At 27.5% G+C, this 16722-nt stretch overlaps 1 protein-coding gene across 2 annotated transcripts; it reads right to left on the bottom strand.

Moving 5' to 3' along the window:
* Positions 1–2214: 2214 nt before the first annotated feature.
* Positions 2215–7248, bottom strand: LOC149892379 (zinc finger MYM-type protein 1-like). Of its 2 annotated transcripts, XR_016450266.1 has the most exons (3): positions 6978–7248; positions 6338–6703; positions 2215–2633 (listed from the first exon to the last, which is right to left on the bottom strand). XR_016450266.1 is itself a non-coding variant. In XM_090080416.1 (2 exons), the coding sequence occupies exon 2, from the start codon at positions 5468–5470 to the stop codon at positions 3368–3370; it is 2103 nt and encodes a 700-aa protein (XP_089936542.1). In that variant the 5' UTR covers positions 5471–6703; positions 6978–7248; the 3' UTR covers positions 2951–3367. The 2 variants fall into 2 exon arrangements, 1 of the variants encoding a protein (XP_089936542.1); XM_090080416.1 differs by lacking the exon at positions 2215–2633 and having other exon boundaries at positions 2951–6703.
* Positions 7249–16722: the final 9474 nt, after the last annotated feature.

The following is a 16722-nucleotide window of genomic DNA, read 5'->3' as shown; positions in this document are numbered from 1 at the left end:
TTTTGACGTTTGCTTAGAAAGAGTTCATACTTAAGATACTTGAAATTTGAGATCGGGACTCAAAATGTTGTACCACGTTTTTTAAATTCTCAATGCACTGTTGTAACTATAAAAATCATTATTACAACAGTACATTGAGTAATGACATAATGAGTAATCAGAGACGTATTAATTATTAATCAAAATATCAATACCAATTATGCACTAGTCCCTAAAAAAATTAAGACTCGAATTCAAAAAAAAAAGTCTTGAGCTTTAAAATATGGATTTTCAACGGGAATAAAATGGAGAGCACAAACATTTAAACCAACGCGCAATAAAGTTCAAATAAGTAACCTGTCTCTGATGCAAAAACCAATTGATATGTGACCGTGAGTAATTATAAAGTACTATATAGAATTATATATATATATATATAATATATATATATATATATATATATATATATATATATATATATATATATATATATATATATATATATATATATATATACACATGTATATATATTTATATATTGCAGGTATTTTATATATTGATATGTAACCGTGAGTAATTATAAAGTACTATACAGAATTATATATATATATATATATATACATATATATATATATATTTATATATTGCAGGTTCTACAAGACTAAAGCAGCAGAAAAACGCTTGGATCCCGTGGGCCACACAGTTTTCTATGAGTTGCTTGACAAGAAAAACGTATTTATACACAAACCTAAAAAAGATCAGTGTGAAGGAGACAGTGTACACGCAAATATCGAAAGAAATCTGAGAGGTAGAGCAATACACGAGCCTCGTGACTACATTGCTTTCATTGAAAATGCAAAAATATCTTTTCCAAAGTATAAAGTAAAGTTTCTAAAATACGATTTTTTTAAAAATTTTTCAAATATCAAATATTACACAGAAATCAGACCAGGTATTAAAAAGGGCGATGTTATAAATTAAGTTACTCTTCCACTGAAGATTACAAACCTCTTCCGCAAAATCTTAATATTAACACGTCAATTGAACTTATTGACACTTATCAATCCAGAATTCCGATAGGAGAATCAAAATATAAAGACTTGATGAACCTTAAAACATTTGTGAGAAAAACTGCTTGGGAATTCTACGCCGGTTTGCCTTATAACCCAAAAACAACAACTTAAATGATTTCCCACATAATATACTTTTAATGTTATGTTATATTTAAAAATTATATTTATGGCAATATTTACAGTGCTGGATTTTTTTTGCCCAATAACAAATTTAAAAAAAGTAGAAAATGTCTAAAATGGGGTTTTTGAAATTTGATTTGGAAGGAATCAACCCTTAAATCATTCTAGATTTATACATCTTCTAGAAGTATACATCAAATTAAAAATTTCGATGGCTAACCAAAATATAATGGATGTAAAAATACCTAAAGTCAAATGTCATCTAAATCCGACACTGTTAATTAGCACATTAAATTAATTTAGCATTATTTACATTGTTTATTCAGCTTTGACTATTTTTGTCGCTTTGTGTAAAAATTATGTTTTTAGAAACGTTTAGGATTATTTTCAAAATCCAGGGGTCATCCTTATCCTACTAAGAAATTCTTTTTCTTTTACTAATATACTATAATATTGTATAATAATTTAATTTAAAGTAAACAGAATTTTATCTTTCTTAGTGTAAAATTATTTTTCATTTACAAGTTGTTTATATTATGTTAATAATATATATAATACCGTTTCAATAACATTAAAATTTCTTATTTTAAAAATTTATGTTGACAGAAAATATTTATGTTTGAAAGTAGATAAGGTTTATATGACTGAAAAAAAATCATACATTTACATTTATGAAATTAATTTTAAAAAATTTTTTCTTTGATACAAGAGAAAAATACTTGTGGATTTAAACATGGCAAAGCTCCTTAATGATCTGAGGGGAAAAGTTTAGATATAAAACCTGTATTTACATGTGGTTAAAGATGTAAATATAAATATTTTAATATAATACTATCATAGCAAAATAAAAAAATGATATTATAAAAAACTGTCTAACTCGCACAAATAAGAAATGTAAAATTGAGAAAAAAACTTTATTAATATAAATATCAAACAAATATAAACTAAAGTTAAGTTTGTATCACTTATAAGAAATTAGACATATTCAACAGTTGAATTTAAGTTGAACTTAAAACTTGAAACTAGTTTTCTACATATATCAAAAGTTTTCAGATAGCCAAACATTAGCATTATTTGCAAAGTAACTTGTACTCTTAATTTTTATTTCTATGTAAATCTACAAGTTTAACACATTTAACGTTTAGTCACATTTTCCTTTCCTGCCCTGTTTTTTCAGAACTGAAAATCCTATTTATTCCATCTATTAAATACTTTTCACAAAAAATTTCTGTTTCTATCTTTCACAAAATTAGTTATTTAGTACTAAAATAATGAAGAGCTTGACTTAATGTTGGATTATGTAAGAGGTGCAAGCATAAACTTGCATTTCATATGTTGAATTTGCTGTAACACATAATATATCACTTTTGAATTACGATCAATTCTTTAGACAATATCAGCAACTTTTAATAAATATAGATAGTGACTGCAATGGGTCTTGCCAAACATTGGTCTGTTCTCCTTAAATTAAAACAAGTTACATGACATAAATTTTTAATAAATACTGAACCAAACTAATAATAACAAGTAAAATGAAAGATGATAAAAAGACAACAATTCCAATAATTAATTGCTGTTGTATTAATTGTAAAAATGTAAAATGTTTGTATTATGTTTAGTAAACCTGTTATACTTTGCTTATATATACTAATATACTCATACAAACATACATATACATTTACATATATATATATATATATATATATATATATATATATATATATATATATATATATATATATATATATATATATATATATATACAGTGGCGGCCGGTGACATTAAACTTTGGTGGGGCCAGCAAATATTAACCGAAAAATATCGCAACGATTTGCTGTCAGCGTAATTGATACTTCGGTGTTTGTTAGAAAGTCTTTGGTCGCTAGCGTTTTTCGATTGGTTGACAGAGTTAAGCGCTAGCATACTCCCAAAATAAAGCATAAGTATTTAATGGCATTGAATTGAACCTTCGTAAAAAGCAGTAAAAGCTGCCCTGAAAGTGCTGCATTATAATTTGAACAGATTTTAATATTACTTCTTTAGATTTTTTTTTTATTTTAATTTTATGGTAAAAACTTTTAGTTAGTTAGAAGTAAGTCACAAATATAAAAAGTTACGATTAACACTATAATTTTTATAAAGGTATAATATCTCTTGAAATAAAGAATGATGTTAAAAACAAAGATTTAAGCATATTATTTATACAAATATTCTGCTCTTCTCTGTTTCATAAGAGAAAACATTTCGATTACTTTTTGATTAAACTGATCAATATCCTGTAAATAATCTTTATGTATTGATAGTACAGCTAATGCATTCAACCGATCTTGACCTGTGGAATTTCTTAAAAGTGTCTTAACTCTTTTTAAAGTACTAAAACACCGTTCAGCATCAGCTGTAGACACAGGTGTGGCCAAAACAATCTCTATCAACTTTGATACTTCAGAAAATGTTTCAATCAAGTTATTTTTATGCATAAATTGGGATAGGGCATTAATATTGCCAACATCACTAAAAAAAGCATTTTCATACAAAACGGTTAATTCGGACATCAACTTAACTTCACTCAGCATTGGATAGTTTGTTAGAATATTTTTTATAAGATTCCGAGGAAAATGTTGTCTGTTAAAATTGAAATCTTTCGGATCCAAAATTGAAAATGATTTAAATATTTCAATGCTTCTAAACCTGTCGCTAATTTCGAAAATAACTTTATCACAAGCATCTTTAGCATCTTCTATTAGTAGTTCAATTGATGTGTTTCGTTTCATTTGGTTTTCAGGTATTTCTTTGCAATCGTTAAGAATCGATCCAGGAACTTCATCAGTGATGCTATTTCGCACAAAATTTATGGATAACTCAAATTTTTCAAAAGCTTCCTTGATTGTAATAGTGTTGCTGTTACTTGATTGCAATATATTGTAAAGTACATCAACATGTTTTAAAATTGAATAAAAGAAAGATAAAAAAAAGTTGAACTCTAAATCTTCCAAACATTTTTTGAACCCAACAGATTGCCACACGCTTGTATCATCCCATCCTTCATCGTTTATGATTTTATTAAAACAATCCACAATCTTTGTTTTGTTTTCTTTTATGCAAGTAACTATTTTTGAACGAAAATTCCATCGTGTTTCGCAAACTCTTGGTATCTGCTTAAAAGAAATTTCGCGAAGTAAATCATTTCGTTTTGGCGAGGACGTAAAGAACACGCCAAATCCACTTAAAGTAGAAAAAAATGTTCTTACTCGCTTATTCGACGAACAAACTTTTTTCAAAACTAAATTTAATTGGTGTGCATAGCAGTGAACATAATGGGCATTTGGGTTAACTTCTTTCATGAGACTTTGGACTCCATTCCTTGATCCGCTCATAACTGCTGCACCATCATAAGCCTGTGCAATTAATTTTTCTTTCAGACCAAAACAATTCAATTCTTCTTTTAATACATTTGTAAGACCCATAGCAGTTCTATCATTAACATCAATAAATGCTATAAATCTTTCAACTGATTGATAACCTTTTAAATAACGCAAAATAATGACGAACTGAGAACGACAAGATACATCAGTTGTTTCATCTGCTTGCAAGGAAACAAATCTTGCTTTATCAATCTCACGTTTAATTTCTTCTATGTATACTTTATACATACATTCTAAAATGTCATTTTGGTTTGTTTTCGAAGTATTTTTTGTTATTTTTGAATTTTTAAGATTATCGCTAAACACACTATCTAATGTAGCTGTGTATGAAACCATATCTAAAAATACCCCTCGATTATTTGAGTCAATAGTTTCGTCATGTCCTCTTAAGGGCAATTCGTGTACACCACAAAATTTTATACAATCTATAATCCTCGATAGTGTTTGTCTGTTTTTGTCAACTAATTCATTATGTTTTTTTATGCTAAGACTGTATCCAGCATCAATTGTCGATAAAATATTTGTCTTTCCGAGCATTTGAAACTGCAACGAATTATTTATATGTGTTTTACTGGATTCGTGTTTTTGTATTCGCTCAGAGAGATGTTTCATATCTTTACAGCCATTTTCTGTCCACAAGCTCTCGCCACCAAACAAAACACAATAAAAACAAAACAACGAATTTTTTTCATCACTCACACTTAACCATGATTTTTTTTCAAACCATGCTACACAAAATGTTCGTGTTTTTTTACCATCAACTTGAGTTATACGAACACCTTTTGGTTGGTATGCCCCAAGATTTTTGATTTCTAGTTTTTCTTGAAGGCCCAATGACGAGAAACGTTTAGCTAACAAACTATCAATTTTGTTCATGTTAAATTATCTTATTGATGAACCTAAGTTATTGTAATAAGATAACTTTAAACTATATTGTAACTAGAATATGACATTCGCATGGTTTAAAAATTTTTATCAACAGTAGTTCAGTCAAGAAGGGCACTTAATCTTAATTAACACTCGATAACATAATAAAGAATGTAACATTACATATACATTTAACTATCTCTGATTAATATTACATGTTAATCAGAGATTAACATGTAATTCACATAACGTTTTCTGAGAATGACGAAAAGGTCAAGAAAAACAGAAAAGATACATTAAAAAATTTTTAAACATGTTTTTTAAAGGATTTTTTCATAATGCAACACATATTTTTTTTAATTAAATACATATTTTTCATACTTAATTAAATCCATAATTCTTAAATACAACATTTACAATGTCAGTCATAAATAATAGTAAACTTCTCAAGATTATTTACATTGTCAAAGATGCTTTAACGATTTTATGTAATAAAAATAAAAACTTCATATCTGTTTGTAAGCATACACAACAATACATGAATATTTTTACAGTTTAAGTTCTTTGGCTTTAGCTTTAACCCCCCCTCCCAAAAAAAAAAAAAAAAAATTTCAATAAAATATTCTGATTATTTTATTTCGATGGTAACAGTCAATGTCCAACATTTTTAAATAATCTAAACTTTGAATATATTTTCAATTAGTGCCTTTTTGGAAGCAGCAATTGTTGAAGTTGTATTATGAAATGTGACAGTACCACCAGTGGTAGAGTTTTTGTAATTGAAAAAAAAAAAGTTATTTATATCTTCTGTTGTTTAGCTGTTTGTAAGTTTGTTGTAACAAACTAATAATAATATTGACTAATTTTAATCTTTACTTGAAAATCTAGTCTTTAAAACTTGTGTTTAATGCTTATCATCATGGTTGATATTGGCTCTGGTTCAGTGTCAACCTAATTGGCAACTTAAAAGGTAGAATGACTAAACTGCCACCAAAAAATGTAAATAATTTTCAATGACTGATTCATTATGCAACAAAATATAATACATAAGCTATTTAAAAAAAATAAACTTTAGCAATCCCTCATTGAGAAAAGAACAAGAATTTCAAAAGTGCAAACAGTTTGTAGCTCTTATTATATTCGTAGAAATGGCTAAGCTTTCTCGAATCACAATATATAAACTTGCTAAACAATACACAAACCAAGATCATTATTAATATGGTTGAGTCACAATTTTTTTCCCTGTAAAAAAAAAAGAAAACAAGCTTTAAAATTTTTAAAAATAAATAAAACAATATATGCCTGAAAATTCTAGTTCACTAAACAAAATTATAAAATGTACAAGATAGTTGATTATAAAAGAAATGCAAAACTTTTCCATGATATTTTAAAATCAATTTTCCAAACTAATCAATGAACTTATAATTTTTATTATTCCTGTTTATAATTATAGAATAAAATGACTTGTCCTAGAAGATCTAGTTTCAGAAAATTATTAAAAATTAATTTCTTTCACCTAACTGTCTCCTAAATCTCTTTAAATGTTTATGTCAGACCAACATTTATACCAGTAATTTCTGTTACATTATTTTAAATATCATGTTTGCCATGTTTTTATTCCTATTAATTTATACTCCTAATGACTTTTTGCAGCAGTAAATTCTTCCCTCTTTAAATCGAGAATTAAAAATGGTGGATGAAATTTTTGAACTTAGCGATGTTTTTAAGGTTCTTTTCTTCAAGGGCCAGTTCAATGAGGCCCTGCGGTGCGTTTTTTCGTCCCATCTAAAAGCACAACAAATTCTGCGCGCGCATCAAAAATAATATTAATATAAACATAATAAATAGGGCCAGTAAAAATCGGCCCAGCCGCTATTGGCAATGAATTAAAACAACGCTACAATACTTTGAATAAATTGCAAATAAACATATTACTTATAAATTAATATAGTTTAAAATTAGAACTAACTTAGAACTATTTATTTTTATAAAACCTGTCTGCAAATAGTTTAGGCTAATAGTTGCATATATATATATATATATATATATATATATATATATATATATATATATATATATATATATATATATATATATATATATATATATATATATATATATATACATAATTACATTACCAAATATTTTATATTTTATCTTAAATAGATATAAGTGGGGCCGGGCCACTATGGCCCCTATTGACGAGCCGCCACTGTATATATATAAACAGGGTGTCTGCCAATATTTTAAGTTGGATTTCCCTGGCTTTTCCCTGATATTTATCTATTTATCGTTTAGAAAAATGCTCTTCAACTGTAAAAATATAAACAATAAAACAACCCACATTAAATATATCAAGAGAAGTTCATAAAACTATCTGCCAAATAAACTTTTAGATTACGTGTACTATATACAACTTATTTAAGTTATATAAGTTTGATAGAGTCATCTTCCCTGATTTTTCTAAAATTTAACCTAATTTCCCTGATAATCCCCTGATTTTTTTGAAAATATCCGAATTCCCTGACATTTACTTGATTTGGCAGACATCCTGTATATATTTATATGCAGATCTTGCGTATAAAGACCACTTAGCAACAATGCAACATAACATAATAAGAATTTAATTTGATCTAAAGTTATTAGTCACAACAACAAGGCTAAATAAAATTGACAAAGTATGTATTATGAATTTAGCAATTAGTATGTAACATAACAATGTTTTGTTACATATGCTATGTTATTATTAACAATAAAATAAGTTATTTTTAACATATTTATCTTAACTAAAACTACTTGATTACTCACAAACTTAATCAAGTTATGATCAAGATTTTGTGTTTAAATAATCGCTATTAATAAATGTTTAAAGAATCGCTATTATTTAAAAAATTGTAGAATTTTACAAAAAAACTTCAAATATTTAAAGAAACACCACCAAAAATTTATGCACCCGAAAAACGCAGATAGTCCAAAAATGTATCTGGCAAAAATGCAGATAGTCCAATTTTGTTTTACGCGGAGATTGCAGATATGCCAATTTTGTTTTTGGCGGAGATTGCAGATATGCCAATTTTGTTTTTGGCGGAGATTGCAGATATGCCAAATTTGTTTTCCGCGGAGATTGCAGATAGTCCGATTTTGCGCGGAGCCATCGAATATATTTTTTTTTTCAAAATTTCCCAAATATCTTCAATCGGTCGCGCCTTTGGCAAATTAGCCAAATTTACATTTTTTGGCACAAAATTGATGTTTCAATTCTTGACGTGCTTCTAGACATGCCGAGCATACTGAGGACTCACCAAGTCTAGTCAAAAAAAGAGCATTTTATGAGCAATCAAGAAAGAACATATCTAGGGTGAGTGAAAATCAACTTGTAAAACTTCTTCGATAATCTTTCTGTTGAAATAAAATTATGCATTTTTTGTATTACCTACATTATAAAAAAATACAGTATTTCAAGAAGGCACATTTTCGATGAAAAGCTATTTATTTGCTTTTATGATTTTTTTTTTTTTGTTATGTGGCGTGAAAGAATGTAAATTTTGTTCGGGTGATTTGGAGCGCCATTTTGGTTCAGTTCGGTTCAGTTCGATTGGTTTTAATTATCATTTTTAAATCTGAAAACTTTTTGAACTTCTTAATCAAAAGAATAAGTGTTAATATAATAAGTTTAGTTTAATTACCTAAAAAATAAAGAAGCAGCCGGCACAACGACGCAAGTTTTATTTCTGGTTTATTGCAGAAATTTTTTTACTGAAGTTAACATTCTCTTTGCTCAGCGACCGAGCTAATGAAACAAAAAATAAAGAAACTGTTGATAACTTTAAAAAAGCAAAACCTTTAAAAATGTATTACTAACTGTTGGAATATTGTGGACTACTACTTTACACAACGCTGCGCTCTAAATTTTTTATAAATTTAATGGGAATGAACTCAAGTTTTATGGTTTATAGTTCGAAGTTTAATTTTTCAAGAACTTTAACACAGTTCCAGCTCGGTTTTTGAACAATGTGGACTTAAGTTCGGCTTGTTTTTAAAGGGTACTAATGTAGTTTAAGTCCAGTCTCCGTAAGTTTCGGGTTTGTTTCGTTTATCTGAGGGTGACGTAAAATTGTGCCGTTCAGATCCCGCGGGATTTTTCTAAACGTTTATAATAAAGCGGTAACTAAAAAAGTCCGACAAGAAAGTTTTCTGATCTTTTGATTATATATCATGAGTTCATAACATGTTATGAATTAGTATATAATATAATGATTTATAACAAACCACATTATTTATTATTCAAATCTTGAATACTTATTATTTGCAATAGATTTCTTAAATTGGATGTAAATTGTGTTAGTGTATATTACAAAATTAGTGCTCAATGTTCAGAACAGAACAAAGAAAATAGAAAGTGCTTAATGTTCTTAAAGAACAAGAAAATAGAACGACTTTTTGACGATTCTGAAAAAAGAGAAACTGGCAGCAAGTATATATATATATAATATCTAAACAATATCTAAACAAACAAAAAATTAATAAATCAATTGACTGGATGATTATTGTTGAAACAAAATGAATAAAAAATTATGATAAATTAAATAATGATAATCAATACAAATCAAATCCTCTTTAACAAAAATTTATTACTAGAATTTAAACTATTACTCCAATAATATCACAAAGGATGTTTTCAAAACCAATCGCAAAGGTTTTTCCAATTCATTTTGATATATATAAACATTCGACAATTACCATAATCTTTAAACTTATTTAGCTGCTTTTAACAAATTTATGTAAATTACTTGTTAATTCAACTAATGTCCATGCATTTGTTGTCATTGATTTATAATGCATTTCGAATAATTATAATTTTACTACAAAAGAATTTAATAAATCGATTTCTATTTCTTCCTAACAAATTGGTTAAATTCGTTTTGTCAACAGTCTACTAAAGACTACTGCTGACTTTATTAATTAATTTATTTTCAATCTAGATCTTTTTCTTTCTTGCAATATTTTCATTCTTGTTAAATAAACATTTTCTTTTTCTTCATTTTCTCCAGTTTTATTTCTCTGTAATATACAAATTAAGCATGCTATCAGTCAAATTTCAATGTGCTGTATTTAAGTAGAACCCATCCTCCTATAATAAAATAAATGACATTTCTATATAACTATAAAATATACTTGTAAATAATTTTTTTTTAGTTATATAGTAAGCATCGTAAAATAGTAATTGATTTCTTTGACCAGGAAGTTCAATTAACTACATTGAAAAATTAAAAAAATCATGAAAAGTACTCAAAAGAGACTATGCTGTAAAAATATATTTGGCAACTAAAAGAAAAAAATATTAACTTTAAGTTAAACTGGTCTATTCTAAAAACTGCGCCTATCTAAAATAACAGGCGCTATTCGACTTTCTCCCCCCCCCCCCCCCCCTTCCCCCTAATTTTATGATTGATTCTGATAGAGAATTTTATGCTGATTAAGAATCGTATAAAAACATGTGTCTCAAAATTAATGGAAAGTGCTCTAATTTGAAGTTGAAAGTACAAATTTATAAGACAAATCCCTAATATTCGCCATCTTGTTCTCAAAAGCAAAACATTGGCAGCCTGGTTTTTATTATTAAAAAATGTTTTTTTGAATTATTGTAGGCGCGAAAGTTCTTTCGAGTGTAATTAGATTTACAAACGAGTATAAAATATCTTACTCTTGTGAAACGTAATTCTTTCTTGAAAATTTTAATTTTATAAAAGAATTAAAGACTATTTTTTAAATAAAAATTTGCTTTGTTGTTAAGTAAAAAGTATTAGTAACGATGAACTTTCATTGAATAACAAAAATGGAATTCTTTCATCTTTTTTGCAAAAAATTTTCTTAATGAAATTGTGTGGCTATGAAAATAGCCGTTTTTAATTAGCAAGATCCTAGACAACAGGGGGATTGCGTTTGTTTGTTGGTTTTTGAAGAGCTATGACATGTTGATAAATGAAGAAACAGAATAATTATTTTGATACATTCCTTTTTGTATGAGGGACAAAATGAAAGTAAATTTTTACGGGGGGTAAACTTGAAGTGTTAAAAAAAAAGTTTATAGTTTTATATATATACTTTGTTAATAAACAATTTCAATCGTTTTAAAATTTATTATAGTATATAATCAATAATAGAATTTTTTAACTTATTCCATAAAAACTTTAAAAGATATTCTAGATAACAAAGTAAGAGTCCTAGTTAAAGCATAATAGCATGACAATTTTAAAGCGAATGAATTCTCACGTTCTATTATTCGAAGTCTTCATTATAATAAAATAAAAACCAGGCCGTGAATACATTAAAATGATAACTTTTAGACAAAAAAGAAAATCTCTATGCAAGATGGCAAATATTAGGGATTTGCCGTATAACTTTGTACTTTCAACTTCAAATTAGAGCACTTTCCATTGATTTTGAGACCCATGTTTTAATACGATTCTTAATCAGCATAAAATTCTCTATCAGAATCAATCATAAAATTAGGGGGGGGGGGGGGAGAGAAAGTCGATTAGCGCCAAATAACATCTCAAAAATGTATATTTTGTTAACAAAAAAAGTTTGAAATTATTACTTATTTAGATAAAAAAAATTTACTAAATAAAAAAAACTAAATTTATTTCTAAATGCAGACATGAAAATGAGTACCTTTTAAAAAATTATAAAAACAAATGACCAAACTTATTCACCAAATTTATTTAATTCTAAATAGCAATTAAAAATAATAAATTTATATATATATATATATATATATATATATATATATATATATATATATATATATATATATATATATATATATATATATATATATATATATATATATATATATATATATGTAGGTATGTAGGTATGTATGTATATATAATGAGCACACGCTCTATTTTGTTTATTACGAATAACTTCCACAGACAGAAACCATTCTGTTTGTGCGGTCATCAAAAAGCCTTTCAAAACAAAATCGCTAAGTATTACCGAGTTCTCGACACTTCAGTGTTCGTTGTTAAAAGAAATAATTAAACGTCGGATTTTCTACCCTACCTTCTGAATCAAAGTATGAAAAAACAATATAATTCAATATCGATGTCTTTTAGCTTGTAGGTAACTAGAAAAGTTATGCTTAACAATTTAAACCCTTATTTTTTGAAACATTCATCTTGGAGGTTTAAGGATAATATGCGTCATCCACCATAATTTTGTCAATAATATTTTTTTCAACTTAGCCCAACTTTTGCTAAGTATTATTCAGCTTAGACAACAAATTTTCAAAAAAAGTTTTTTTAAAAAAAAAGTTATAGAAGGTAGGACGAACTACCATAAAAATTTGGACTGGCCTTAAATCACCTGAGTATGTGTTCTTTCTTACTTCTAGTTATCAGCCTTCAGCGTAGAAGCTTACATATTATTGACTTAAGCTCGCATAAATAGTGTGAGGAGGGAGAATTAAAAGCAACGATCAGAAAAGACGTACACAAGATGGACTCGTCAAGTTTTCATATAAATGATTGATAAAACGAAAAGAATTAAGCTAAAAACAACAACAAAGAAAAGATGTACACACGATATTTCATCAACCTATCACCTACGAATGGTTATTTGCCATCTAAAAAAACCAAACAAAACAATTTATTGAACTTGATCTCACTAAGACATTGTTATTAATTTAAGGATAAAAAAATTTGAATCAAATGAATTAAAGAAGAAAGCCAGGCATTAGAGCATTTCTTTGTCGAAAATAATTATTCGCAACTTACGCACTTTAGTCAATAAAGAAGAGTTAACCAGCTACTAAATAGTTTTTTTCTTTTTTTATTACTAGTTGTAACATTTTTTGTTTGTTTTATTTTAGACTATAATTTCTTTTTTTCTTTTACCTTTTTTTTTTTTTAATTATTTTGATATATATTAGGAATTATAAAAAAATATTTCTGCTGCACCTCAACTCTTAATAACAAAAAGTAAAACAGTAAAATCACTTTAATCCTTTTTTATTGCTATTGATGCACTTGCAGTTGGTTCGAGTGTTAGTGAAACTGAGTGGCTGAGTGTTAGTGAAACTGAGTGGCTGAGTGTTAGTGAAACTGGGTGGCTGAGTGTTAGTGAAACTGAGTGGCTGAGTGTTAGTAAAACTGGGTGGCTTAGTGTTATTGAAACTGGGTGGCTGAGTATTAGTGAAACTGGGTGGCTGAGTGTTAACTGGGTACTGATAGTTGATGACCCTAATTCTCATAACTCTACTGAAATCTGTTACTACTGAAAATACATTGAAGTTAATGATGGTTGCACATTGTTCCTAATGGCTTCAGCCATTAGATTGTACTGAAATTTGGCCCTCAGAAAACTTACTACAATAGTAACTGTCAACAAATCAAGTTTCAGTAAAATACTCACAGCTGCTAGCATTATATCTGGTATTTGAGCATGTGTTATGTGTATCCATGTAATCTGTCTGCCATTCCAAATGGAGCTTACGCACCTAATTCCCTTTACTATGTACAACAGTAATTAGTCAATAAAGATTTGCTTGATTTGTTTTCAAAATGGCTGTGTTATTTCAGATAATTTTTATCTGGCATGTAAAAAATTTAAAACAAAACAGACTTTAATTGAATTTATATTTTGCTCCATATTAGGTAAAGTTTTTGGCTTCTATTTACTAACGGCCATTAACTTACAGTTTTGCTGGTTCGTAATTACTCAATCCGACAATTAATTAGTAAAAATTCAAATCTAAGCTCGTATGAACTTTTTTTTATTGTTTATATTAGTTACATTGACAAAAATGACAAAAAGGAGGTTGAAAAAATGGCACTTGTTATAGAAAGCCAAAAAAACTTTAACTACATGTAAATTGCAACCAACAACATGTCACATTAATCAGTCCATTGGCTCTGATCTAAACAAATACGAAAGGTGGGTGTTTAAAGATTTGAAGAAGCCTTTCCAACAACATGATTTCACTGTGTGCGGAAGAAATTAAGAAGGCAGCGCGTAGTAATTCAAGTTACCATTAGTTGATCGATTTGATTGGAACTGAAACGTTTTTATGGTTATTGGATGTCAGAAAGTGTGATGAAAATAACAGACTTTCTTATATTATTATCACGTAATAAAAAATAATGGTTAAAAAGACTTCTTAAATATGCCAAATATTTATTTGTCCTGTTTAAAAATTTAATATTTCTATGTCCTTTATTGTTTTGGATTTTGGATGGGATTTTTTTTTTTTTTTTTTTTTTTTTGCATGAAATTTACTAACATTTTTATAGAATAATCAAGGGCGGTCAGGAAAATTCCAAACGAGGGGCAGAAAGAATTCTAAGGCCGGCACTGCAGACAAATACTCCTTTCAAATACATTTTCGAATAATTACTGATTCTGATATCAAAATTTTTTTAAAAAACCTGTTTTATAAAAAGTTATTTTATTATGAATCATTGTTTCGTGTCATCGGCATTTGACTTACGTGTAATTAAAGAATATTTACATGTAATTAAAGAATATTTAAATTTTTATGATTATAATAAAAATAGCAATACATGTTATTTACAAATTAGTCACTTCGATTCACATTTGTTCATTAACTTAAATTTTATTAGGAAAAAGCCATTGTTATTTAGCGTTGTCTTCTTCTCTAAAGATAAACAAATATCATAAACATAAACTAACTTTATATTTATGTTACTTATGCTAAAAAATTGTGGTTAAAATGTCCAAAAAAAAGAAAATTGGAATTGGCAGATACTAATTTATTGAATAAGATTTACGGAACAAAGTTCAAAACTCAAAATATACGTTTACCTACTGTCTCAAAAGGCCCTCGTTTTAAAACCCCCAGTCACTTAAAAGACTTAAATTCAGCACTGGTTGTTGTTACTTTATAATATCGTGGATAATTTAACAACTAAAGTTGTTAAACTATTCAAGATATTACAAATGTTTTTTTATTTAAAAATATTTAAAAAGGTCATAATAATATAGGTTTTTGCTGATTACTCGCAAATTAGCTTCTCAAAGTTATACAGCACTCCAAGAAAGATGCTCCTTCCTCCCAAAGCAACAAAATTTTTATTAACGTTAATATATATACAGACAATTTAAGCTTTTGTTAAATTTTTCAAATTATAAAACAATAATTAAAGTTTGAAGATTCCAACATATTTATGACTCTTCCACTAAAAAAAAAATGGGGCGGTAACCTAGTCCTTCCTGACTCTCCTCTCTCTCCTCCAAACGGCAGTGACAAAGTTATAATTTACATCCCTCAAAGCTTAAAGCTGAAATATTTGGTTGTTGTTTTCCTTCAAGCTAAGAACGGTTTCTATTTGAAAGCAAAAAACCTTCTTTTCTGCTACATACAAGACCTAATACTGTTAATACTAAGAAATACTTAGTTCGCTACTTTCAAAGCAATTTTTCATTCTCCTTAATTAAAACGGATACTTTCAAGTTAGTTATTGGTTTTCATGACAAAAGAGTGATGGCCAATTATTACATACACATACAATGGAACACAAAAATAAATGGAGCAAAACAGTTTCAGAATCAAATAATCAGTTAAGTTCTCCTAATTTCCAGTAGACGTGTTTAGCTGTCACTGAGTTTCAATCAAATTTGTAAAGTATTGCTATAAGGTGTTTGTAGGTATTATTCTACATTGCATAATCTTCGATGGTGGGTTCATTAAACTTATTTTATTTTTTGGAAAATTACGTGATACTAAATATATCATAATTTTAACAAATACTTTTATATGCGAAACGTTAACATTTCTATATTTATTTCTGTATCATCAATAAAAAACGCCAAACTATGTTACGCACTGGAGGGGGCCGTTACATATTTAGTTTGCACCTAAGGTATGGCATTTTTAAGTTTTAGTCCAGTTTTATCATTGCAGATCATTTTGTTAGTAATAGATAGCAACTCATAATACTTAATGTTTTCATCATTTTAGCCTGGGCTTAAAAACTCTTTAAAAGATTTTTTAAAATTTTTTTAAGAATTTTTAAAATTCTTTTAAAGACTTAAAAAATTTTTAAAAACAGAAATCTTTCAAAAACAGAATTTCGCAATGATTAAAACGTTTCTTCATTAAAATAAAAAACATATCAAACAAAAATTTTATTGATGAGTAATTAATAAATTAAAATAAACAAAATTCTATTTAAGATCCTTTTGCGTGCATCCCTGTTGTGTGCATCCCTGTTGCGTGCATAACAGTTTTTTTAGTT

The sequence above is a fragment of the Hydra viridissima genome, unplaced genomic scaffold (assembly GCF_058129835.1).
Source record: "Hydra viridissima isolate aposymbiotic clone 2 unplaced genomic scaffold, HvirCarnegie_v1 scaffold_2, whole genome shotgun sequence".
In the NCBI taxonomy this organism is placed as follows: Eukaryota; Metazoa; Cnidaria; class Hydrozoa; order Anthoathecata; family Hydridae; genus Hydra; species Hydra viridissima.
The sequence above is the reverse complement of the archived record's forward strand: the minus strand, read 5'-3'. Positions and strand labels throughout refer to the sequence as shown.

Coding starts and splice junctions, on each gene's coding strand:
- LOC149892379 (XM_090080416.1), bottom strand. CDS start 5,470: ATGAACAAAATTGATAGTTTGTTAGCTAAACGTTTCTCGTCATTGGGC.